Below are 25,932 nucleotides of genomic sequence, written 5' to 3'. Positions count from 1 at the left end.
AGGTAAAGGAATATAAGTGTTTATAAGTGAGTTATACTGCATCAAGGTTTCACAGACTCCTTTGCTTATCCTGTGTTGACAATTGTCAGAATCTTTATTAGTGAATAGTCAGTGTATATTATACACAGCAACACATAGTAAACATGGATGTTTACAAATGTGTGAAACATTTTCATTTCAGATCAGAATGTTAGCACAGCCACAAAGGAATATGCTCAGGTTCAGTGGAGACTGATGGACCAGGCTTTCTTTTTGACCAAATATTGTCAGGTATGTTTGTCAGTTTCTACATAAAACCAAAGAAAGATTAAAACTAACTTGAACACAAAGCTGAACCACTTGACCGATCTGCGCCATTTCTGTGCAGTTGTATGAATTTGACTTCTGTTATCATAAATATTTTCAAAAATAGTTTATTGGAAAAAACTGGTGAATGTGATACAATCGAGATATGTTGCCATTATGACTTAACAGCAAAACATAGGGAGTAGGACAAATACCTGCTTCGGCCCACGGCCTATTACATACTAAAACATCACAAGGAAACAAGTGTTCCTTCAAGTCTGTGGAAAACATATCTGCCTACTCCTGCTACAAGCTTATATAACTAAAACATTACAAGGAAAGAAGTGTTCCTTCAAGTCTGTGGAAAACATATCTGCCTACTCCCACTAGAAGCTTACACACTAAAACATCACAAGGAAACAAGTGTTCCTTCAATTCTGTGGAAAACATATCTGCCTACTCCCACTAGAAGCTTATATAACTAAAACATCACAAGGAATTAAAGAAGTGTTCCTTCAAGTCTGTGGAAAACATATCTGCCTACTCCCACTACAAGTTGATATACTAAAACATCATAAGGAAACAAGTGTTCCTTCAAGTCTGTGGAAAACATATCTACTCCCACTAGAAGCTTATATACTAAAACATCACAAGGAAACAAGTGTTCCTTCAAATGTTAGGAACCGAACTAACATATGATTCTTTTATCAAATCTATCACTTTTCACAATGTCTGAAAACACTTATTAAATTTCAAATGACCATATATTATCGACAGATTAGAATTATAAACTATATTTCGCAATGTGTTTGAAAAAACCAATTCTCGGACACAGCAAAGTTGTCAAAGAGCAAAGTAACGATGTTTCGAGAAAATAATTAAACAAACTGTATAAACTGAAGAATAAAATCCACAACACTACTCATAAAAGTTGTCAAACGTACATTATTATTTACTATTTCCATCTTTTTGAGCGATCGTGTAATGTAATTCAAGTGACATCTTGGCTTTCGTCGCCTCAAACTTCACGCTCGGACACAATGTTTCATGCTAAAATATATGCATGAAGCATTTTTGTCACATGTCATAACCTAGCACGATACGTCCACTTAGTTCCATAATATACGTGTAGGTGGTGATTTATTGCGTAACACGTTCGGAATAGCGTGATTTTACCCAAAGCTTTCGGATCCAGAACAATATCTTCTCGACTGCCAGATCATAGCTCAGTTTTTCACAGCCGAAGCCAACTATATATTACTAGCCTCAAAATATATGAATAAACACCCCAAATGTAAACAATATATAATCTATTCAGACACTCTTTCGTGCCTTCAGGCTAATAAAATTCTTTCTTGTAAACATCACTTTTAATCGAAATTATTGAATTATATACAAGCGAGTCCGGTACTTCTGCGCAGCTGCAATAGCGTACTTCCGTATCAAAGGTAAACACCGTCTGCTACCACATTTACGCTTGAAATCGGGACATTTCCAAGGGACTGGCTTTTGTTCGCTAAAGGTAACCAAATAACAGTAATTGACAGATAAATTGACAGTTTTGTGAAAATTCATTTTCTTCACACTTTTAAACTTTTTTCTTCATTATTCAAAATTGGATTTAATATGAAATACTCTTCCTTACATTGATGAAGTGATTTTTGAAAATAATATGGCCCTAATACGCTTCCATGGTTCGGATCTCCAGCTGGATGTTATGCGCGTCAGTTGCTGCGCAGAATTACCGGACAGCTGGGGATGTCGTCAGAACGCCGGTAAGGTCAACAGAATGGCATAATGCCACGTTAGAATCTTATAGTCGTCTATAAAACTTATATTTCTAGGTAAATACGATGCATATAAGCATGTTTAGTCACGTGAACCACAAAAAGTAAGAGACGTTAGTTGCCGTGTTGCGATCGATGTGCTTAGGTGCGCGGAATTACAGGACGGCATTGTATAGACCTTGCTACTGGCCAATGCGACATCGTCTCTTGTTGGCTACCCAGCTACGTTGGCTTTTCTGGGAACACAGTGGCTGATCTTGCTGCCAAGGCAGCACTCAACAAATCTGTGACAGCACTTCTTATTCCATACTCTGATTACAAAGCTAGCATTAGAACTTACATCCGTGATCTGATGCAGAAGAAAAGTGGGACACTCAAGTAGGTATCAATAAATTACATGCATTAAAGCCCTGTATTGGTTACACCTACTTGGGTTGTCAGTCCAGATTTGAAGAGGCCATCATGCGACGATGTCGTATGGGTCATACTAGATATACTCATGAATACCTGTTAAAAGGTGAGGATCCTCCGTTTTATATCCCTTGTGGGGGCGGTGGGGTAGCCTAGTGGTTAAAGCGTTGGCTCGTCATGCCGAAGACCCGGGTTCGATTCCCCACATGGGCACAATGTGTTAAGCCCATTTCCGGTGTCCCCCGCCGTGATATTGCTGGAATATTGCTAAAAGCGGCGTAAAACTAAACTCAGTCAGTCAGTTATATCCCTTGTGATCCCATATCCTGCTTGGCTGTATTCAATATTCCATCACAAGGGATAACTATTTCAAATCACGAACTATGAAGGATCTTTTTAATGATATCAATTCTCATTTAGTTATTGCAATTTTTAAAGAAATAGATTTGTGGAATGATTTGTAAATAGAAAAATATTTTATGATTGGAAGTATAAATTAGTAACTCAGATTGTTAGTGTCTGTATCCTCGAAGGGGTTAAAGTACTGTAAAATTATTGACCGCTATAAGGCAGCGGTCTGTAAATTATCAAGTCTGATCAAGACAATCCAGTCATCAACAGAATGAACATCGATCTACGCAATTTGGAGAACTGATGTTGGCATGTCAATAGCAACATTTGGTCTACTTGCCCAGACGTAGCTATTAAGTACATATAAATGACTAGGTCAAGTGTAACTGCATCGGGCATTTCGTTACAATGTTACCCGAAGGAAGACGTCCATGTTTCACAGGACAGTTCCAATATTTCTATGCAGTGTCAGAAGTTCTAATAGAAATGTTTCATAACAGCTTTTCTGCATAAACATCTTTTAAACTTTTCTGCATAATTTTTTTTTTTCACTGCTTCTTTCCTTGTGGTGACTGCTCCATGGGAAGTCTAAGGGAAGTAACTCTACATTACCTAACATTTGCTGTATTGATTCTTCTGAGTGAAGGCCTTTGTTACAAGTAAGTGTCCCCAAGGTACAAGGTACATGCGACGTTACAGGGGGTATACACATTAAATGAAACACCGAGAACAAGTAGGGTTGGTCTAAGTTAACGCTCATCACGTACCGCACGTGCATTTGTTTCACTGTTCCAAATACTGCGCTTACCCCCGTGTAATACAAACCAATAATTGCGATTTGAATCTATGATCGTTTGTTAAACAACTTTTATCCTAAGTTGAATAAAATTCAGAGATGTAAATGTTCAGTTGGCAAGGTGAAATTATGAGGATTCGCAATCTAAATCTCACTTTATTTGATTTACTTTTATGTTTTAAGTGACATTCATCGGTACGTTTTCACTGCAAACAGACTATAAAAGTGACAAAAAACTTTCCATGTTCAAGAGAAGTTGTAGATTCCGACTGTATCATGATGATGTATTTATGAAACGTGGCCAAATAGTGATAATACCTGTTCGTGACAAGGTGAGCGTCTCCTGCCTCACTGGGCATCGATGATTAATCTGAAAATTCATGCAAACTGTGTCACCTGTGAGCTTTGTTGTACGATTACGTTTCAAAAACAAGACCGTCGATTAAATTTCGATTGCCATTAGTCAGCTCCTCCATATTTGAATGATCTCATTCACAAATGTGTACGATTGAGATCACTTCGATCTGCCGACCATCATCAACTTGAAGTACCAAAGCAGCCTACAATCTGAAAATGTTTGGATATAGATCCTTTGCCTTTTAGGCTGCCACTTTATGGAAACTGTTACCTCTTCAAATCAAGGAGGCAGAATCCCTTGACCTTTATATTTACGCGTGAAGGTCCGGGTTAGAATATTGGCCTTCAGTAACCAATGCTTGTCGTGATAGGCGACTAACGGGATCGGGTGGTCCGGCTCGCTTACTTGATTGACACATGTCATCGGTTCCCAATTGTGCAGATCAATGCTCATGTTGTTGATCACTGGATTGTCTGGTCCAGACTCGATTATTTACAGACCGCCGCCATATATCTGGAATATTGCTGAGTGCAGCGTAAAACTAAACTCACTCACCTTTTTATGAGCGACCTCAAAGCCTATCTCTTTAGGACTTTCTACTACTTGTAAGCGCCCATGAAAAATAGCGCCTTTGATTTTCTGCAGTGACATTTTGTTTGTAGCGCCATGAGCAAGCGATCTATGCCTGGAATTTAGCTCAGTATAAGTGCACATATAATAACAATCTGTCTTGAGTGTGCTTGAAAAGAAAAGAGGGCGAAAACCTTAAAAGGCGAGAACTGCAAAATGTGGAAGTGTGATTATAGCCGCTACATTCGAACATTATTCCTAACGTACATTAGTGTAAACACCATTACTGATGTACATCAGTACAGACACTATTGCTAACGTCGATTAGTATAGACATCCATGCTTAATGTATTGTTTGGAAATAATAGTTCATTTATACTAACGGGAAAGAGTACGCGTCCAATTCCATATTGAAACAATAAGGGATCCAGAAATCTAAGCACACCAACAAATAACAAAAAAATGTTATAACAAATACCCATTCTTTAGTCTTTATTCATGTGAATGTAGGCCATCGGCCCATGGTACAAGCGTTATATACATTAGCAGCCTTCAAGCTGTAGCGACGACGATTGTTAGCATAGAAGATAAACAAGGCAAGATTTCTTAAAACCAGAGTAGTAGCATTACTCATCAGTCGATTAAATTTACACAAGGTTGGATGGGTGAAAACATCGACAGGGATAAAACGTTTACGTAGATCATCATAGGCAGTACAAATCAGTAAAAAGTGGTACTCATTTTCTACATAGTTACAGGAACACATTTCACACAATCTTGAGCTTTTTGGTTTCTTTATATATCTACCAGTTTTTATATTTAGTTGGTGTGAACTACACCTGAACCTCGCTAAGGCAATACGAAATTTCTTGATAGTTATGCAATGGAGATATGGCTCAACACCAAAAATAAATTTAAATTGAGAATATAGGTAAGTTTTTGAGCCATTAGACAACGAGGAATGCCATTCCTGTAAATATGTGTTTTGGGCTCTAGGTATGAATTCAGAAATAAAAAGGTTTATATTAGGAATAAATTGATTTTCCCATACGTATCCAAAACCCATTGTATACAATAAGTTTTTAAATTTTGATGTCAATTTTACCATTTGAAGCATCTAACAGGAATAAATTGTAACATTTCTTAGGGAAACGTATAGAAGGCATGTTTAACAGTTTGTACCAATACATAATACATTCGTAATAACCAAATCAATCTTCCTGTCATTTGTGATGCCTCCCAACACCACGGCACAACCGTTCCCATTCCGGCCAAAGTCAAGCATTGTTGCCCAGTCATATCGCACGTCGCAACGGGAGAAAAATTCGCCATCCTGTTTTTGTACGGGATTCTCTGTTAGTACTGAAGCAGATTTGATGCGTATACATAGTAGTATAGATGTAAAGAGACGATGTTGTGTTTTCTAGTCCCGCCATGTCCAGGTCTCAGTGAATTTGGTATCCCCCGGGTGATATTGCTGGAATATTACTAAAAGCGGTTGGTTGGCTAGTTGTTGTTTGACGCCACACTCAGCAATATGCCAGCTGTACGGCAGCGGTCTGTAAATAATCGAGTCTCGACCAGACAATCCAGTGATCAACAGCATGAGCATCAACCTACACAATATGATACGATGACATGTGTTAACCAAGTCAGCGAGCCTGACCACCCGATCCCGGCTAAAAGCGGCATAAAACCCACTCACTCACACCAGGTTTCGTTGCAACCTCACCCTTTTGTCTATATTTGTTCCCCGGTCAAACAATTACACTATTTCATTTGCAAAACATTCAGGCAAATTCGGATGTTGATGCTTCCCCTCAAGTATCCACAGTTCCCCATTTCGTTTACTAAGACACTGCTCAGGGGCATTTTAAGCATGTGCTTAGCTCAACGATTTGAGTTTCCCATACAGGCGCACACATTCTCTTCAGATGTAGATCTCGATTAAGTAGTTCCTTTATTTCGTGGTTATGTTCTTCCAGTCATCATATTTGTGCGTATGAGTGTAGTTTTACGCCGCTTTTGACAATATTCCAGCAATCACATGTCGGGGACACCAGAAATGGGCTTCACACATTGTACCCATGTGGGGAATGGAGCCAAGTGCCTAGACTTTCGAAGCTCTCTTAGCGCTAAGATAGTCGTAAGTGCCATACATTAACATTAACACGACGATCGTAGCGCTAAGAGAGCTTCGATAATCTAGGCACTGGGCTCCACTGGGTCTTCTGCGTAATTGTCGAAGGCTTTAACCATCAGGCTACCATCACCCCCTTATGTGTGCATGTGAATGCTTGGGTAATCAGCCATCATGTTCTCTTAATCACTGATATATGATCATTGTATAACTACTTCACATACATAAAGATAGATTTATTATATGGTCTCTGGTCAAACCGATTACACTTGGCAACACAGTTGTTGCAGATGTACTCTGAAAGAGGTAGAAGGAGTTCTTGCTCATATTTTGAAAGTTTCAGACCTGTCAATTTGTCTGTATGATTTTTTCCCTAAATCTGTGTCGCACAGTGAGCAAACTTTCGCGGCTGCGGCCGGTATCTCCGTTGACACTGGCAAGCTCGGTTGTAACAGCTTATCTGATTGGCTACTGTGAGAAGGCAGACCCAGTAGAGAGTGGTAATACAACTATTGGGCCGAATCGTAGATGCATCCAGGTTACTAGTCGAGATTTATTGGAGCGTTTACCTTGGAGATTATCGAGGATGGGATATATCGGGATCAGGGAGAAGTTTGGATTCGAACCCGCGATCAACGGTAACTCACACGACAAAAGGAAACTGCAGTGCTGTAGCATAGGCGGATCTGTGGGGTCGGGGTGTGTGTGTTTGTGTTTGTGTTTGTGTGTGTGTTTATCAAATGACCATTGAAACTCTCGTGCAAAGGAAGTGTGCACCCATCCTTTCTCAATAGTGTGCACCCCTCTCTCTCAAAAAGCTGTATCCGACCCTGTGTAGTAGACTGGCTACTCGTCCCTCGCGGGAGTTGCGTGTTTGGAATTCTCAAGTTACCAATAACCAACGATAAATTACCCACGACGGATTCGATAAGGGTGTACTTAAGCGGTCTTCACACGGCAAACAAAAGTTTCACAACACATGTTCAAAAACAACCAATCGCAGTCAACGAAATTGTCAGACATAGCGCTCAAATGACACTTAAGTTTGACAACATGTGTTTAACGTGAGAAAACGTGAGTTTGACAACTTTCAAAATTTCAACAACATGTGTTGTCAAACATTAGTTTGCCGTGTGAATGCCGCTTTAGGGATTTTCATTAATCAGGAGTTTTGTGAAAAATAACTACTAGCAACATCTGCATTTATGACATTGAACAATTAATGACGTTAAACAAGCAACAAGCACATACGAGTGTTAATGGTGTAGACCGTTTCCGTGTTTGTGATGTCATATCTCTCAAATAATCAACAAGACCATGCCTGACGTCGCTCAACAGACAGGTGATTGTGTGAATCAGCGTTCGTGCGTCTGCATTTCTCAAACAGGGTGACATTGTGCACCTCTTCCATACAGTCACGACATGATACTGAAATAAGTCATGCCTGGGCTAAACAACGTGCACTGGTATGTTCAAATGTATGCAGTATGTCGTGGCGCCCTGGCTGAGACAATAAGGATACGGGGCGGTGGGGTAGCATAGTGGTTAAAGCCTTCGCTCGTCGCGCCGAACACCCGTGTTCGATTCCCCACATAGGTACACTATGTGAACATGGGTACATTTCTGGTGTCCCCCGACATGATATTGCTGGAATATCGCAAAAAGCGGCGTAAAACCAAAACTCACTCACTCACTCAGTAATGAGACAATACGTCCTTAAATGTTATTCAACGACTTTAATACTGATACATAAAAAGAGGGAGGGCCCATTTTCAATACACACAATCGTTCGTCAAGTAACAAGTGGTGTTATCGCGTTTTATCCTCTCTCGAAAACAAAGAGAACTTCTGAACAGATATAAGGTATATGAACGTAAGTGTATTGTGATCTGACTAATAGAGTCTCTAACATAAACTATTTGTATAGAGAGTATTTCCAAGAAATGGGGATGTTGTTTCGTATACCCAAAGCCTGCATAACTCCTGAAGCTGGCTGGTAACCCTATTGGTTTAAACGGTGTCACGACGGCGGCCCGGGTTTGAATTCAATGATGGGTACAATATGCGGATCTCCTCTTTTTCAGTTGGAACGTTGCTCCAGTCAGTGTGAACGTTACCTGATCAATTAGTTTGTGATGTAATTAAACAATAGGCGAGGCTGTACGGTTGTAATCAATCTTTATTCGACACTAGTGCGGAATTTAGGTCACTTTACAAGTTTGTTCTGTTTATGCTGGCTATCGACATTGCAACAAGCTGATATCAGGTGCTTGGTGGCAGACAGGGCTTAATGCGTGAAGTAAATACGTGTTTGTGGCAAAAATGGGAAAAATAGTATATTTTAAATATTTGTAGCAATTCATGTTTTTCGTTAACCAATATTAGTTACCTGTATTGTTTATTTCGACAATAGATTGGAAGCATACAGCTTTCGTTCTACAATAAATTTTAAATGCTTAATTTGAATGTCATTTTGTTCTGTTATTCCTCCATTCTCGAATTTAAAATGATACACAACACGATTTATATATAAATGTTTATGTATACATAAGCGCTGGGACGGGTACTCGGGTACTCGAATAAGGGGCTGGAATCGAGTCCTATTTCTGGGAATCGAGTACCTGGAAAAGGAGAGAACTCTGTAATGACAAGGGCATATAATATAACTTGTCTTTTTTCATTATTATTATCGTTACACAAATTTACATCACTGGTATTGTCCGATTAATGGAGGTTATTATTAACGACTGTAATTTATCTGCGCATGAGCAGTGAGTAGTCAAGTTACAGTAACAGCAGGAACGAAAAGCTCTGTGTTTTAACGAGGATTGTAAGTAATGGCGTTGCTCTTTCTATTGGTTAAACAGGCGTAAATTAAATAGCTTGAGATCATTTTTAATGTCTTATTGCCAGCCTTTCAAGTTTTCTATAATAATCTCTGTCAAATCGTGATTGAATATTCAGAAAGTTGACAGAAACGCTGTATTCCTTACATTTCCGGGTACTCGATTCCGATTCGGGTAAGTACATGCGGGTACTCGATTCCATTTTTTCCTACCCGTCCCAGCCCTAGTATATATAAAACATCTTAATGTTACAAAGTTTCACAAAATTTACAAACAGCTATAATGTCACAAAAATGAATAAATAGTTTGCACAGTTCATAGAGTATATATACTGCAGACTGAAATGATCAATGATCCCTTTGATATCTTAGGCTTTGACGACCATCTTCCCAATGTTGGCTCCTTTCAAGAGCGACATGAAGATCTTGGGCATGTTGTCGAAACCATCTTGGACCGTCTCTCTGTACTTGATCTTTCCCTGTAATAGAATGCAATGTGAAATAAGCCCTGTGGAAATGATCAGATATTTCCGTGACCCCTCGTTGTAAAATGTCTAGTCATTGAGTGAGTCTATTTTACGCCGCCGCACTCCGCAATATTCCAGCCAGCTAAATGTCGGCGGTCTGTCGAGTCTGGACCAGACAATCCAGTGATCAACAACATGAGCATCGATCTACGCTATTAGGATACGATGACGTATAAACACAATCGTTTCCAGCCTGAACATCCAATTCCGTCAGTCACCTCTTACGTCAAGCATGGGTTACTGAAGATCAATTCTAACTCGGATCTTCACTGACCGTCGAGTCATATATTCAACTAACAACCGATGTAATGAAGTCGGGCAGTTTATGTCGAACAAAACTATGATCCTTGTCTCCAAACTATGACTGAACTAGACCTTCGAGATAGACAGAGCTTTATAATATACATCTATTTCGAGAGAACGTCCTCAAGTCATCCAATAAATATTTACATATTATTACCTACATCCATAGTTCCGAATATGGATTAATGTACACTTATGACGAGGTTCTGACTGAGATACCACCCATTTGTATTTTTAACGCTTATGTACAGAAATATTCAATTACATCGGGTTATAAGTTACCGCTTAGTAATTATCTAAGAAAACAATGGTGGCCAAGTGGTTAAAGCGTTCGTTCGTCACATCAAAGACCCGAGATCGATTCTACACATGGCCACTAAGTGTCAAGCCCACTTCTAGTGTCCCCCGCCGTGATATTGATGGCTTTTGCTAAAAGCGGCGCAAAACCATACTTACCGTAATAACTCGGTAACTTAACACCACTCAGACCTTTACTGTACATAAAACATGTTCTTAAACTGCAAGTGTTGTACCTTATCATGGTGATCATATGTCAGTGTCACTAATCACGCTAACCTGTGCTACAAGGTCTAAGGTCATGTGAGGTGAGGTGAAATTGGGTTTAACGTCGTGCTTGAGAATATTTCGCTCATATGACGACGTGCATGCGTGTGTATGTGTATGTGCGGCTGCTTATACTAGCCCAGACTGAAGCTGGTTTTATAGTGCTAGCCCACTGAGATACCATGCCGCAGTGAAGCGTCAATACCCCACTCAGACACATTATAATGACTCCGAGCCGACCAGTCCTTGATGTACCCATTAATGCCGAGCGCCAGGCAGGGACCAACAAGTACCATATTTTAACGTCTTTTGGTATGACGCGGTCGGGGATCGAACCCGCGACCTTCCGCTCTCCGGGCGGACGCTCTAACCACTACACCACGGACGCGGTCTAAGGTCATGTGGATGTACACTTAGTAACAATTGGATCCTCCGGAGAGGGTACGTTAGTCCCAAAGCATTCAAGGTAAATTTAAACCTACTATCATTTTTAATCGTAGTATACATGCTCTTTTAATTTTGTCAAAATTTCCCTACAATCGCCAGCGGCTGAAAATCTATAGTCTGTTTTATACTGTATCGTCCTCTATAGTTCAACTGTTTTAGATTTAATTACTAGTTTTAAATATATATACAACAAGTATCTGTGATAATCTAGTTGTTTTACTGTCCTTCGTTGACAGGTGTTTATAATTTTTCTTTCAATCATTATTAATCTATAACTTGCTTTAGTCACCATATGGCTGAAATATTGCCGATGTGACTTAAAATCTTAACTCTTTCAATCATAATAAATATATAACTTGCTTTAGTCACGATATGGCTGAAATATTGCCGATGTGACTTAAAATCTTAACTCGCTAACTCACTAACTTAGTAACCCTTGGCAGCTTGGGGTGAAAGATTAAAAGCTGCCTCGTCGCTTCTCTAGTACATAAACTTAATGCTTCACAATCTTTATTAATATTCTCCGAAGCCGGTTCAGTTTGTTCGACCCGGTCGGTATCTCGAGGCAAGATTTAAGACTTCCTCCAAAATGAATGACTCCGTCCCTCTGTAAGCGAGGCGTTACTCAATAGAAGTCGCTGTTATAAGTAAATAATTTTTGAATAGTTACTTTAGCACTCCGATACTCACCTCATCTATCCATTTCTTCATTTCAGCCTTGCCCTCCAAGAACCTGTCCGCCCACCGATACACAATAAAACCTTCAACTTTCAGTTGTTTGGACAAGATCGTCATGTAGGGACTGGGGCCTGACAGAAGACACAAAATAAATGCACATGAGTGTACAGAAGAAAATAGGAAGCCTGTTGGAAATGAAGATATCACCTTCCACGTTTTTTATCGCAGTGCACCCTGCACGACTATGTTGCTGAAAAATAATACGAACGTTAATTTAAGAAATATATTTAACACTCAACACAAGTTTGCAGATAATGAGACTGCACCCAATGTGCAAAACAGATATTAACAGACATTCAAACCTCTTCATAAAAGCATCCAACAGTCCAGTTATTGGACAATAGACTTCCAGTAGTTCTCATCCTTCAACAATATGATGGTCGCAATAGTCATGTTTATGTCGTAATTGATTATCATAGTTGGTGGTCCTACCCGGAAATCGTTTTTTTCAGAGAAGAGATACTATGATGTACATAGTCTATCTGATGATGTAATCTTAAATGCACCTGATCACATTAAAACAAACTCCCATGACTCCTTCTGTCATAGAAAATTAGAAAACGACACTCCATCATCTCTGCATGTCCATAACAGGTGGTCCTTAGTTTGCCATGCCATGGCACTTTGTGTAAGTTTGGATATGTTCCCCATAGTATAGACAGTGTTTGAAGGCCTCGAACCAGGCCCACATGCAAAATTAACCTCGACATTTTGGACCATATACAACTACAAGGCTTGAACCAAAGCATGAGCTTGATACACGTTCATAAACCGACATCTCAACAAATATCCAACAAATTCCAAGAGGGTATGCGTAGGGTATAGCTCGAAAATGCTTACCGATGGGTGGTTTTGTGGCATTGTAGACTGAGATACCACCACAAATAGAAATCCTTCCAAACAGATTCATGTGCTGAATTGCTATAGACGTGAACTCTCCTCCCACCTGTAAAATTATATGCTTGTTGTTAGCTTTCAGTTATTAACCAGGTGTCTACACTATTGGAAGACTATCCACTGTCATAAACCTCATTGTCTCCAACTGCTTTTGGGCCTATTCCTTGTTTAACAGTGTCCTTGTTTTCTACCCAGTTATTCACAACCCAAGTCTTCCCCGGTATAATATGATGATGACGTTTGATCTTCTACTGCACAATTAATAACAGAACTGTTCTACCACTGCCGAGATACTGATCAAATATGAACACATTCTGCCCAATGAGTGTTCAATCGTTGTCTCCTACTGCCCAATGAGTGTTTAACCCTGTTCTCCTATTTCCCAATTAGTGTTCAACCTTGTTCTCCTTCTGCCCAATGAGTGTTGAAGCCTCGTCTTCTGCTGCCCAATAAGTGTTCAACCATGGTCTTCTACTGCCCAATAAGTGTTGAACCATGGTCTTCTACTGCCCAATAAGTGTTGAACCCTGGTCTCCTTCTGCCCAATTAGTGTTGAACCCTGGTCTTCTACTGCCCAATGAGTGTTTAACCCTGTTCTCCTATTTCCCAATTAATGTTCAACCCTGTTCTCCTTCTGCCCAATTAGCGTTCAACACTGTTCTCCTTCTGCCCAATGAGTGTTGAACCCTGGTCTCCTACTGCCTAATAAGTGTTGAATCCTGTTCTCCTTCTGCCCAATGAGTGTTCAACCCTGGTCTCCTTGTGCCCAATAAGCGTACAACCCTGTTATCCTACTGCCCAATTAGTGTTGAACCCTGGTCTCCTACTGCCCAATAAGTGTACAACCTTGTTCTCCTTCTGCCCAATTAGTGTTGAAGCCTGGTCTTCTACTGCCTAATAAGTGTTGAACCCTGGTCTTCTACTGCCCAATACGTGTTGAACCCTGTTCTCCTTCTGCCCAATTAGTGTTGAACCCTGCTCCTACTGCCCAATGTTGAGTGTTGAATAAGAGTGTTGAACCCTGTTCTCCTTCTGCCCAATTAGTGTTGAACCCTGGTCTTCTACTGCCCAATGAAGTGTTGAACCCTGTTCTCCTACTGCCCAATAAGTGTTGTGATTGTTCAACCCAATTAGTGTTCTTCTACTGCCCAATGATTGTTCAACCCTGGTCTTCTACTGCCCAATGAGTGTTTAACCCTGTTCTCCTCTTTCCCAATTAGTGTTCAACCCTGTTCACCTTCTGCCCAATTAGCGTTCAACCCTGGTCTCCTACTGCCCAATAAGTGTTGAACCCTGTTCTCCTTCTGCCCAATGAGTGTTCAACCCTGGTCTCCTTGTGCCCAATAAGTGTACAACCTTGTTCTCCTACTGCCCAATAAGTGTTGAACCCTGTTCTCCTTCTGCCCAATTAGTGTTCAACCCTGGTCTCCTACTGCCCAATAGGTGTTGAACCCTGTTCTCCTTCTGCCTAATGAGTGTTGAACCCTGGTCTCCTTGTGCCCAATAAGTGTACAACCTTGTTCTCCTACTGCCCAATTAGTGTTGAACCCTGGTCTCCTACTGCCCAATAAGTGTTGAACCCTGTTCTCCTTCTGCCCAATGAGTGTTCAACCCTGGTCTCCTACTGCCCAATAAGTGTTGAACCCTGTTCTCCTTCTGCCCAATGAGTGTTGAACCCTGGTCTCCTACTGCCCAATAAGTGTACAACCTTGTTCTCCTACTGCCCAATTAGTGTTGAACCCTGGTCTCCTACTGCCCAATAAGTGTACAACCCTGTTCTCCTTCTGCCCAATTAGTGTTGAACCCTGGTCTTCTACTGCCCAATAAGTGTACAACCTTGTTCTCCTACTGCCAAATGAGTGTTGAAGCCTGGTCTTCTACTGCCTAATGAGTGTTCAACCTTGTTCTGCTACTGCCCAATGAGTGTTCCACCATGTTCTCCTTCTGCCCAATGAGTAACAAACGTCGTCTTCTTCTACTGCCAATTAGTGTTCAACCCTGTACTCCTACTGTCTACTTAGTGTTCAATCCTGGTCTTCTACAGTCCAGTTTGTCAATTAGTTGTCAACCCTCGCAATCTATGGTTCAATTAGTGATGAACCCTGGTCTGCTTGTATGTACAGTATGTGTTCAGTGTGTTCACCAGTGGGTGTGCCCTGTCAGATACCTACAGTATGTGGACAGTGGATGGGTGTTGTATGTACTACAGTATGTGGACAAACCTACATGGTGCTGACAGTGGATGATGGACAGTGGGTGTTGTATGTACAGTATGTTGACAGTGGGTGGGTGTTGTATGTACAGTATGTGGACAGTGGGTGGGTGTTGTATGTACAGTATGTGGACAGTGGATGGGTGTTGTACGTACAGTATGTGGACAGTGGGTGGGTGTTGTATGTACAGTATGTGGACAGTGGGTGGGTGTTGTATGTACAGTATGTTCGACAGTGTTGACAGTGGACAGTATGGTGGATGGTGTTGTATGTACAGTATGTGGACAGTGTGTGGAATGTTGTGTGTACTATGTTGACAGTGGGTGGGTGTTGTATATGTGTGGACAGTGGGTGTTGACAGGGGTGGTGTTGTATGTACAGTACAGTATGTGGACAGTGGGTGGGTGTTGTACCTACAGTATGTTGACAGTGGGTGGGTGTTGTATGTACCTACAGTATGTGGACAGTGGGTGGGTGTTGTACCTACAGTATGTGTGGATGACAGTATGGGACAGTGGGTGTTGTATATGTACAGTATGTTGGACAGTGGTTGACAGTGGGTGTTGTACCTACAGTATGTTGACAGTGGGTACAGTATGTTGACAGTGGGTGGGTGTGGTACCTACAGTATGTGGACAGTGTTGTATGTACAGTATGTTGACAGTGGGTGGGTGTTGTACCTACAGTATGTTGGACAGTGGATGGGTGTTTGTGTTCTACAGTTGTACAGTGGGTTACAGTATGTTGACAGTGGATGGAGTGTTGTATGTACAGTATGTGGACAGTGGGTGGATGGGTGTATGTTACAGTATGTGGACAGTGGATGGGTGTTGTACCTACAGTATGTTGACAGTGGATGGGTGTTGTACCTACAGTATGTGTTGTACCTACAGTGACAGTGGGTGGGTGTTGTACTTACAGTATGTTGACAGTGGATGGGTGTTGTAGTACAGTATGTGTTGACAGTGGGTGGATGTTGTACAGTATGTGGACAGTGGGTGGGTGTTGTACCCACAGTATGTGGACAGTGGGTGGGTGTTGTACAGTACAGCGGGTGGGTGTTGTACCTACAGTATGTGGACAGTGGGTGGGTGTTGTATGTACAGTATGTTGACAGTGGGTGGGTGTTGTACCTACAGTATGTTGACAGTGGGTGGGTGTTGTACTTACAGTATGTTGACAGTGGTGGGTGTTGTACCTACAGTATGTGGACAGTGGGTGGGTGTTGTACCTACAGTATGTTGACAGTGTATGGGTGTTGTACCTACAGTATGTGTGACAGTGGGTGGGTGTTGTATGTACAGTATGTTGACAGTGGATGGGTGTTGTATGTACAGTATGTTGACAGTGGGTGGGTGTTGTATGTACAGTATGTTGACAGTGGTGGGTGTTGTATGTACAGTATGTTGACAGTGGGTGGGTGTTGTACGTACAGTATGTTGACAGTGGGTGGGTGTTGTATGTACAGTATGTGGACAGTGGGTGGGTGTTGTACCTACAGTATGTTGACAGTGTGTGGGTGTTGTACCTACATTATGTTGACAGTGTATGGGTGTTGTACCTACAGTATGTTTACATTGGGTGGGTGTTGTATGTAGAGTATGTGGACAGTGGTGGGTGTTGTATGTACAGTATGTACAGTGTGCTGACAGTGGTGGGTGTTGTATGTACAGTATGTTGACAGTGGTGGGTGTTGTATGTACAGTATGTTGACAGTGGGTGGGTGTTGTACCTACAGTATGTGGACAGTGGGTGGCTGTTGTACCTACCTATGTTGACAGTCTGTTGACAGTGTGTGGTGGGTGTTGTACCTACAGTTATGTTGACAGTGGGTGGGTGTTGTACCTACAGTATGTTGACAGTGGGGTGGACAGTGTTGTATGTACAGTATGTTGACAGTGGGTGGGTGTTGTACCTACAGAATGTTGACAGTGGGTGGAGTGTTGTACCTACAGTATGTGGACAGTGGGTGGGTGTGGTGCCTACAGTATGTTGACAGTGGGTGGGTGTTGTACCTACAGTATGTTGACAGTGGGTGGGTGTTGTACCTACAGTATGTGGACAGTGGGTGGGTGTTGTACCGTACAGTATGTTGACAGTGGGTGGGTGTTGTACCTACAGTATGTTGACAGTGTATGGGTGTTGTACCTACAGTATGTTGACAGTGGGTGGGTGTTGTACCTACAGTATGTTGACAGTGGGTGGGTGTTGTACCTACAGTATGTGGACAGTGGGTGGGTGTTGTACCTACAGTATGTGGACAGTGGGTGGGTGTTGTACTTACAGTATGTGGACAGTGGGTGGGTGTTGTACCTACAGTATGTGGACAGTGGGTGGGTGTTGTACCTACAGTATGTGGACAGTGGGTGGATGTTGTACCTACAGTATGTGGACAGTGGGTGGGTGTTGTACCTACAGTATGTGGACAGTGTGTGGGTGTTGTGCCTACAGTATATTGACAGTGGGTGGGTGTTGTACCTACAGTATGTGGACAGTGGGTGGGTGTTGTACCTACAGTATGTTGACAGTGGGTGAGTGTTGTACCTACAGTATGCTGACAGTGGGTGGGTGTTGTACGTACAGTATGCTGACAGTGGGTGGGTGGTGTATGTACAGTATGTTGACAGTGGGTGGGTGTTGTACATACAGTATGCTGACAGTGAGTGGGTGTTGTACGTACAGTATGCTGACAGTGGGTGGGTGTTGTACGTACAGTATGCTGACAGTGGGTGGGTGGTGTGCGTACAGTATGCTGACAGTTTGTGGGTGTTGTACGTACTGTAAAGGGGTGGGTGTTTGACAGTGGGTGGGATGGTGTGTACGTACAGTGACAGTTTGTGTTGACAGTGGGTTGGTGTTGTACGTACAGTAAATTGACAGTGGGTGGATGGTGTAAGTACTGTTTGTTGACAGTGGGTGGGTGTTGTACGTACAGTATGTTGACAGTGGGTGGGTGTTGTATGTACAGTATGTTGACAGTGGGTGGGCGCTGTATTTGCAGTATGTTGACAATAGGAGGGTGTTGTACGTATAGTACGTTCACACCTGGAGGGTGTTGTAGATGCAGCATGTTAAATATAGCTTGGCCTTGTACGTACAGTATATTGCAAAAGGTGGGTACTGTAAGTACAATTTTTCACAATGGCCTGGTGTTGTGCATACAGTATGTTGACATTAGATTGGTGGTGTAGATACAGTGTGTTGACTATAGGTTGGCGTAGGGGGTGACAATAGGTGGATGTTGTACGTACAGTATGTTGACAATAGGTGGGTGGTGTAGATACAGTGTGTTGACTTTGGTTTGGCGTTAGAGGTGACAATAGGTGGACGGTGTACGTACGTTATCAAAGTAGCAGTCCACTCCGTCGGGGGCAGCCTCTTTCAGGGACTTGTCGATGTCTACTTCCTTGTAGTTGAACACGTGATCAAATCCAAGACTCTTCACCCAATCACATTTCTCCTTTGATCCAGCAAATCCAATCACCTTGCACCCCTGGAAACGACGTTAAAACGATTGGTTTTCCGAACAATTATCAGTGTTCGCGTTAACGCAAAAACCTGCGTGTTTCACCCGTGGCTCGGGTGACACTGCAACCAAGAGACGTACATCAGACCGTATTACCCTCGAGAGAAGCATACAACATGCTTCTCCATAAAATTCACCATACCGCCCACCCCCCACCCATATATTTTGAACGGTAAAGACAGGCGATCTTGGGGATCATGATCTCAATTTACACAAACAAGGCATCGCTGATTCACAAACCATGAGTAAATATACAATCTGATTAGCTGAGCAACTGCATAACCGCTATTACTAAGATAACTAAAACCATTGTCAGAGAGTACAATCGACAAGATGCAAAGACTGTCGGTTGTGTGACCAGTTATCACCTCGTAGGCAACTACTTTGACCCTCTCGAGCCAGGAACTTCAGCTTGGTTAGTAAGGCAGCAATGAGCACTGAGGCACTACTCCTGACATAAGACGTAACTCCAGAAGTAACTCGTTAGATACCACCCGGGAACAATATGACCCGTAAAAGTCCATCAATGCCTATCGATAGTTACGCGTGAAAGTGCTAAAGTTCTAACAACCGGCGCACGGACGCAAGAGAAAGTAGCTCGCGCTAGTTTGTATGGTCCTCTTAGTGCCCCAGGGATTAACCAGAATTCTGTTTTCTAAAATAATGAGTCAGTGGAGTTTTACGCCGCTTTTAGCAATATTTCAGTAATATCACGGCGGGGGACACCAGGAATGGGCTTCACTCATTTTGCCCCTGTGGGGAATCGAACCCGGGTCTTCGGCGTGACGGGCGAAGGCTTTATCCACTATGCTACCCCACTGCTCCTCTAAAACACGAGTAGCAAACTAACTATATACCTTACCACTAGGGTAGATGTACTTACCAAAATGTATTGATGACTACAAACATCTTCATTCCATGTATAAGCTTGCCGGGAAAATAACTTACATGAAAGCAATGCATGATGAAAGTATACGACTGAACTGTTCGTGAATAGAATGTGTAGATGCTACTGAAGCAATAGTTAGCACAAAACGCCGAGGTGCACCGACTGTCGGACAGCAATGAGCAGGGAAGGCACTACGGTGACTTCGACAGTGAGTGAGTTTAGTTTAACGCCACACTCAGCAATATTCCAGCTATATGGCGGTGGTCTGTAAATAATCGAGTCTGGACCAGACAATCCAGTGACCAACAGAATGAGAATCGAGCTGCGCAGTTGGGAACCGATGACATGTGTCAACCAAGTCAGCGAGCCAGACCACCCGATCCCGTTAGTCGCCTCTTACGACAAGCATTGGCTGCTGAAGATCAATTCTAACAAGGATCTTCACGGGTCAACTTTGTCAGTGAAGAGCGACCCGGTGACATATGGTAGTTCTGTTTATTACACTGGTGTTATATGTTATATTCTCACCTTGATCTTGGCGATCTGTCCGACAACACTGCCCACCGCTCCCGCGGCACCGTTGACCAGAACAGTCTCACCAGCCTTAGGTTGACAGAGCTCCAGGAACCCAAAGTAGGCAGTCATCCTGAAATGTGGCATTTGCTCATCAAAATATCAAAACCTGAGGATGTTCACGCTGTTCAAATAAATAAAAATTCAAGTGGCACATTCATTGATATCAACACTCACGTCATCGTACTCGACTAGAGAAGCTTGCATAGATCAGGCAGGTGTCAAGTAGCTTGAATTTTGATGACAATGTCGTTGAGCAGATTCATTCACTCAGTTATTTGAAGTTGTGCTTCACACAATCACTGATATAACACCTTATTCACAGCTGACGAACCGGTGAAGATCCGGGTTAGAATTGGTCTTCAGTAACCCATGCTTGTCGTAAGAGTCGACTAACGGGATTAGGCGGTGAGGTTCACTGACATGGTTGACACATATAATCGAATCCAAATTGCGTTGCGTAGATCTATGTTCATGCTGTTGATCGCTGGATTGTCTGGTCCAGACTCCAGCCCCCCTTGAATATTGAATATTGCTGAGAGCGGCGTTAAACAACAAACAAACTTGCCAACCAACCACTGCTGATGCGAACACCTACCCTGGCATGCCCAAGATTCCCAGTGCGAGAGATGGCTCCAGTTTTCCAAGGTCGGGCACTCTGAGGAAGCGAACGGTTTCCAAATCTTTTGGTTTTGAAGGGTCGACCAGTGTACGTGAACGCCACCCCGCGTACATCTGCACCAGGCATCCGACGGGGTAGTCCTTGTTTTTACTCTCCGACACTCTGGGAACAAATGCTCAATAGTGAACTACATCTGCATACCCGTGTTATCTTTTTTCGTAAATCTAGACAAAAGTGAGCGTTAGACAAAATTTCGTGCCTGTGCATACAGTTATATTGATAGTATGTAATTCAATATGCCCCTATCCCCCATCTGCCAATACCCCTAGGAAATGCCTACTAACGCAAACACGCACACACACACGCACTCTCTCATACACGCACGCGTATACGCACACTCATCTCTCTCTCTCGCTCTCTCTCTCTCTCTCTCTCTCTCTCTCTCTCTCTCTCTCTCTCTCTCTCTCTCTCTCTCTCTCTCTCTCCCTCCCTCTCTCTCTCTCCCTCTCTCTCTACCTTCATTCATATTATACTGGATCATAATAATTACATATAACCAAGTCTTTCTACTTATTAATGCCAGCGGGTGCTTTGTGAATCCAAAGCAACACAAGTTTGTTCAGTAGAAATCGCCAAGTTGCTTACCTCGCTACCTGTTCGCCGATGACGCAACTCCCTACAGGGAAAGAATGTGCCCTGAAAAAGGAGTGAAGACAAAATACAATGCTGGTGAGGTATTGAAGTATGTGTACATGTTAGTAACATGAACTTGCACATTAAGTTTTGGGCACCGGGACAAATATATGTTCAACTGCTGTGATTCATCTCATCCCAAACATTCTGCATATCTGAAGCTATTTGATAGATGCGCTCTGGCTGGAATCACGTGTGACTTTATTTAAGAGAACCTCTCAAAATGCTATGCAAGAGTGACCTATTTCAGAGATCCATTCTGTAAGCTTTGTATGCGTAACGTTACTAAAGACCTCGAACCGTGTAGTAGGGCAGTAGCGTAGTTTAACACTATCAAATAAAATAACTTTGAGAACCATTAGTCCCTCGCGATCTTACCTCATGTACGGATCCACACTAAGATACACTGCATCACAGATGAATTCTGAAACATATTTTCATAAGGATCTATAATCTACAGAGAAAGATTTTGTGTTGCTTAACGCCGGAATATTTCAACGATATGGCGCCGGTCTGTAAATAATCGAGTGAGGAATAGATAATCAAGTGATTGACATCACGATCACCATCTAAGCAGAGACATATTTAATATAGTTGATTCGTTATATGTCTTTAGAATATCGACGAAAGTGTTTTTGCTGGCATTGCTATAATATTTAATTAAATAATCTTTGATATATCTAACTGTATGGTCAATAAGTCAATAGTTGTTAAACATCAAATGAAAAAATCATCATCTTCCTTTTACACTTTTTTATTTCTGATTTTTCTAAATTGCTCATTTCTTAAATTATGCACCTCCCGTGGCTCCCATTTTTTAATTGTACCTCGTGAAACGTCAAGCTGCTAAACTTAGTCATAATCATAAACTAATTCCGTTATCCCAATGAGCTCTACATTTGTATGTTTAAGTTTGCTTTAAAATTAAATTTAAACACATTTTACAGTGTATTTTGATTGTAAATGACCAACCCCAACAAGATTACAATGTCATCAATATCCCCGCAATGGTAAAATACTATTCATGTTCAACTAGTTATGTCAAATGTTACATTATTCTTCATATTGATCTAACGAACACATACATATATAAACTATTCATATACAAGCATGCTGGTATCAACAACAGACTGCCTGAGTGCTTCTACGGTTTGATGTACATCAGCAATGTTGATACAGGAAATAGAGTGGTACTGTTGATTTATGTCATTAGGTTCTTGAATACCCACAAAGTGGAATGAGAGTGTTAAAAGGTTTTTAAGTACTGCTCCGGAAAAGAGCACTACCAACAATTTATGTCAAAATCAAATTCGTTGCCATGGAAACACCAAAAATATTTTATTCAGAAAATAATAACTACCAAAAGGCACAAGTTCACCAGCAGACCTATCTATGTGCAAAGTTTGGTGAGGAAATATTTAACGGTTTTTATGTTCTGTTCCGGAAAAGACGAATTTGCACGGACGGACGCACAGACGTAATTCAAAATAATAACAACAGTGATGTATCTGTCATCTTGTGACGTGAAGAACGCAAATATCACGTTTCAGTAAACAGTGACGTAAACAGACGTCCAGTGTTATCCTCAGATCACAAAATGGTGTCCCCCGCCGTGATATTGCTGAAATACTGATGAAAGCTTAAAACTCAACTCACTCACTCACTCACCCAGAGCATAAAGCAGCACGCTGAGTATCGAAATCGGATTGGGGTCATGGATATGGTCCATAGGTCCGACCACAGGCAAACTGTAGCGCAAACAGGGTTGCGCAACAAAGAGAAAATGACCAGTCTTCGTATATGCGAGCGAAGCGAAGACTGGTCACTTTCTCTTTGTTGCGCTACCCTGTTTGCGCTACAGTTTGCCTGTGGTACGACGAAAGTCGATTTCTTTTGTTCATAACTCATGGCCGAGCTCCTGTTGGCGCAGCGGAAACACTGCATATGCACAACGGGATATACCTTGGATCAAGCACCGTTGGTGAGGGTTCACTGATGTTGTTGGGGTACCTCTCACGTGACTGTATCGAATTCAATTTTCCTTACACAGTTACATACCTGTCCCAGATTCGCACGCAGCCACAATGTAATTGATATAACAGCCTGTCGCTGGTTTACGTCCCCTCACAATCAGGGTGAGTTTACCCGTGTAACTAGCTAATCAAACATTTTAAATAGATCGTATTGTCCAAAAGACAAAGGGATTGGGCACAAGTTCTACACTTATGGTCTCCTTCGCCCTAGCTATTCAAATCGTGGAGGTACACGTAAAGATCCGGGTAAGATTGACAGGAATCAGCTGATAATCCTAATGTGTGTCTGTGTTTTGAAGTCTACAGTTTGATAAAACCATGGACCCGTGAATATCCGGGTTAGAATTGGTCTTCAGTAACCCATGCTTGTGGTAAGAGGTGACTAACGGGATCGGGTGGTCAGGCTAGCTGACTCGTCGTATCCCAATTGAGTAGATCGATGCTCACTGGATTGTGTTGTCCAGACGCGATTATTTACAGACCACCGCCATATAGCTGGAATATTGCTGAGTGCGGTGTTAAACAAACCAACCAATCAAATCACCGAGCCCTGTATCCAGCTGCAAGTACATGTATACAAATACCACCACGCATACGTGTATACAAATACCCCCAAGCATACGTGTATACAAATACCCCCAGTCGGTATGTCTGGTCTAAATTGAATAGAGGTTTCAGGTCTGTCCCCGATAGACACATAATCAGGGCAGAAACTGGGACGATTAGCTATCTGAATATGGAACCTCTTCCTGCTGGGTCAACGGCGTGTTGTGACAGGACTGGGTATCAACAGTATGTAGTGAGCCAGTTCAAATTTAACCTGACTTTAGCTGTATTACAAAAACCAAGTTCAGTATTACAAAACCAAGTTCACACACATACACAAGTCCGTCACACCTGTGAGTGAGTATGGTTATACGTAGCTTTTAGCAATAGTTCAGCAATATTCCAACAAGAACAGCAGAAATGGGCTACACACATTTTACCCATGTATTGAACCAGGATCTTTGCTGTAGCTAACTAGGCTACCTTCGTCACAAGTGATTCGATAGGGCTTTCTTGCTTTGTTTGTCGAGGTACAGGGATACGAATACAAACACGTCAGTCATTCATGTTTATATTGTGAGTGAGTGAGTGAGAGTATTAATTTTTTTAAATTGACAACGCAGGTGTGGTAATGGTAGACTCCAAACAAGGTGCTTTAAGCAAACGCAAAATGACATTGTTCGCCCAGAACGGTCTCAGTAACGTACCCGATAACAAGTAGCAACATTATAAATTTATAACTAATTAATCTGAGTATAAGCAACAGCGGAAGCAATGAATAACACGACAATTCATTAACAACGCCGAGCACCGTTATACACCCAGTTAGCTATACGCTAACCCATGGGTGATCTCAATGCTTCGTCTCGCCTTATTCTCACCTCCGTCTTTCAAAGCAGGCAGCTCCTCCTCTTCAAGCTTGAAGTTGGAGTCCTTTGGCTCTCCTTCAAACTTTGTAGCAAGTATCCACTTCTTTGATTTAACCATTTTGTCGTCAGCCTGCTCGCTCTTGTTCCCTCAGGTATATGTAGTACTGAGCCGGGGTAATGACACAGCAGTAATACTGAAAGTAGGACGTCCCCGGTTGACAACCAACGCAAGCGTCCAAAGGTCGGGAGGAATCTTATCAGCTAGCTATAACTCTCCATATACCTTAGACGATAAGGGCCCCGTTCCTCAAAGCGTTCGTATCAAGCGCTACGACAGTCGTAACTCCCATACTTTAACATAGACTTACGACTGTCGTAGCGCTACGATCGCTTTGAGGAACGGGGCCCTGGATTGTTCGTGCGAGGCATGTACAAGTGGGATGTATATAATAGTCCTTGACTGTCACATGATTTACCTGCTCAATTTAGATTTTATATTTATGAACAAATTACAAATGGAACTGCTGATGCAGCAAATATTGAAAAACGTGTTGCGGTTTTTATTAAGGGTTTGTAGGCTTTGAGTGCAGCTGCTGGTGTAAAGAAAATGGTGAATTAAAAATGTGGCAAAGAAAAATAGCATGGTTTGATGCAGAGGGAAAAATATTGTTTGTTTGAACTTAAACTACTTGCAAGTCCTTCACATTTTCCTTACTTACTTGGCATTCTCATTTGATGAATTTACATGATCTTCACTGTGGCTTTAATAATCCAGATATTCAGTGAATTTAAATACATGTTCATATCACACGGTGCCTTGACACAGATAGCACTGACACGCATTGCCTTTTCAAATAAATTCTTTCATTGGACAAAGTGCAAGGTGGGGTTTTAACGTGTGTGGGCCTGTCCTTTCTACAACAGAACTCATTATTTCTGACCTGGCACA

At 41.9% G+C, this 25,932-nt stretch overlaps 1 protein-coding gene across 1 annotated transcript; it reads right to left on the bottom strand.

Moving 5' to 3' along the window:
- Positions 1 to 8,859: 8,859 nt before the first annotated feature.
- On the bottom strand, positions 8,860 to 25,213 carry LOC124279622 (prostaglandin reductase 1-like). Its single transcript, XM_046715466.1, has 9 exons — positions 24,996 to 25,213; positions 21,914 to 21,959; positions 21,488 to 21,538; positions 20,819 to 21,004; positions 20,176 to 20,293; positions 18,573 to 18,725; positions 12,963 to 13,068; positions 12,075 to 12,193; positions 8,860 to 10,022 (listed from the first exon to the last, which is right to left on the bottom strand). Exons 1-9 carry the CDS (start codon positions 25,099 to 25,101, stop codon positions 9,912 to 9,914), a joined length of 996 nt encoding a protein of 331 aa, XP_046571422.1. The 5' UTR covers positions 25,102 to 25,213; the 3' UTR covers positions 8,860 to 9,911.
- Between the last annotated feature and the right edge of the window lie 719 nt (positions 25,214 to 25,932).

This window comes from Haliotis rubra, unplaced genomic scaffold, assembly GCF_003918875.1.
Source record: "Haliotis rubra isolate DU_JTF1 unplaced genomic scaffold, ASM391887v1 Scf253, whole genome shotgun sequence".
NCBI classification, from domain to species: domain Eukaryota; kingdom Metazoa; phylum Mollusca; class Gastropoda; order Lepetellida; family Haliotidae; genus Haliotis; species Haliotis rubra.
The sequence above is the reverse complement of the archived record's forward strand: the minus strand, read 5'-3'. Positions and strand labels throughout refer to the sequence as shown.

Bases quoted from the DNA above. Each gene is read 5' to 3' on its own strand.
- LOC124279622 (XM_046715466.1), bottom strand. From the start codon at position 25,101: ATGGTTAAATCAAAGAAGTGGATACTTGCTACAAAGTTTGAAGGAGAG. The intron at 21,005-21,487 runs GTAAGCAACTTG...ATTTGTTCCCAG, and splicing joins ATCGGCGAACAGGTAGCGAG to AGTGTCGGAGAGTAAAAACA. The intron at 20,294-20,818 runs GTAGGTGTTCGC...GCCACATTTCAG, and splicing joins GGAATCTTGGGCATGCCAGG to GATGACTGCCTACTTTGGGT.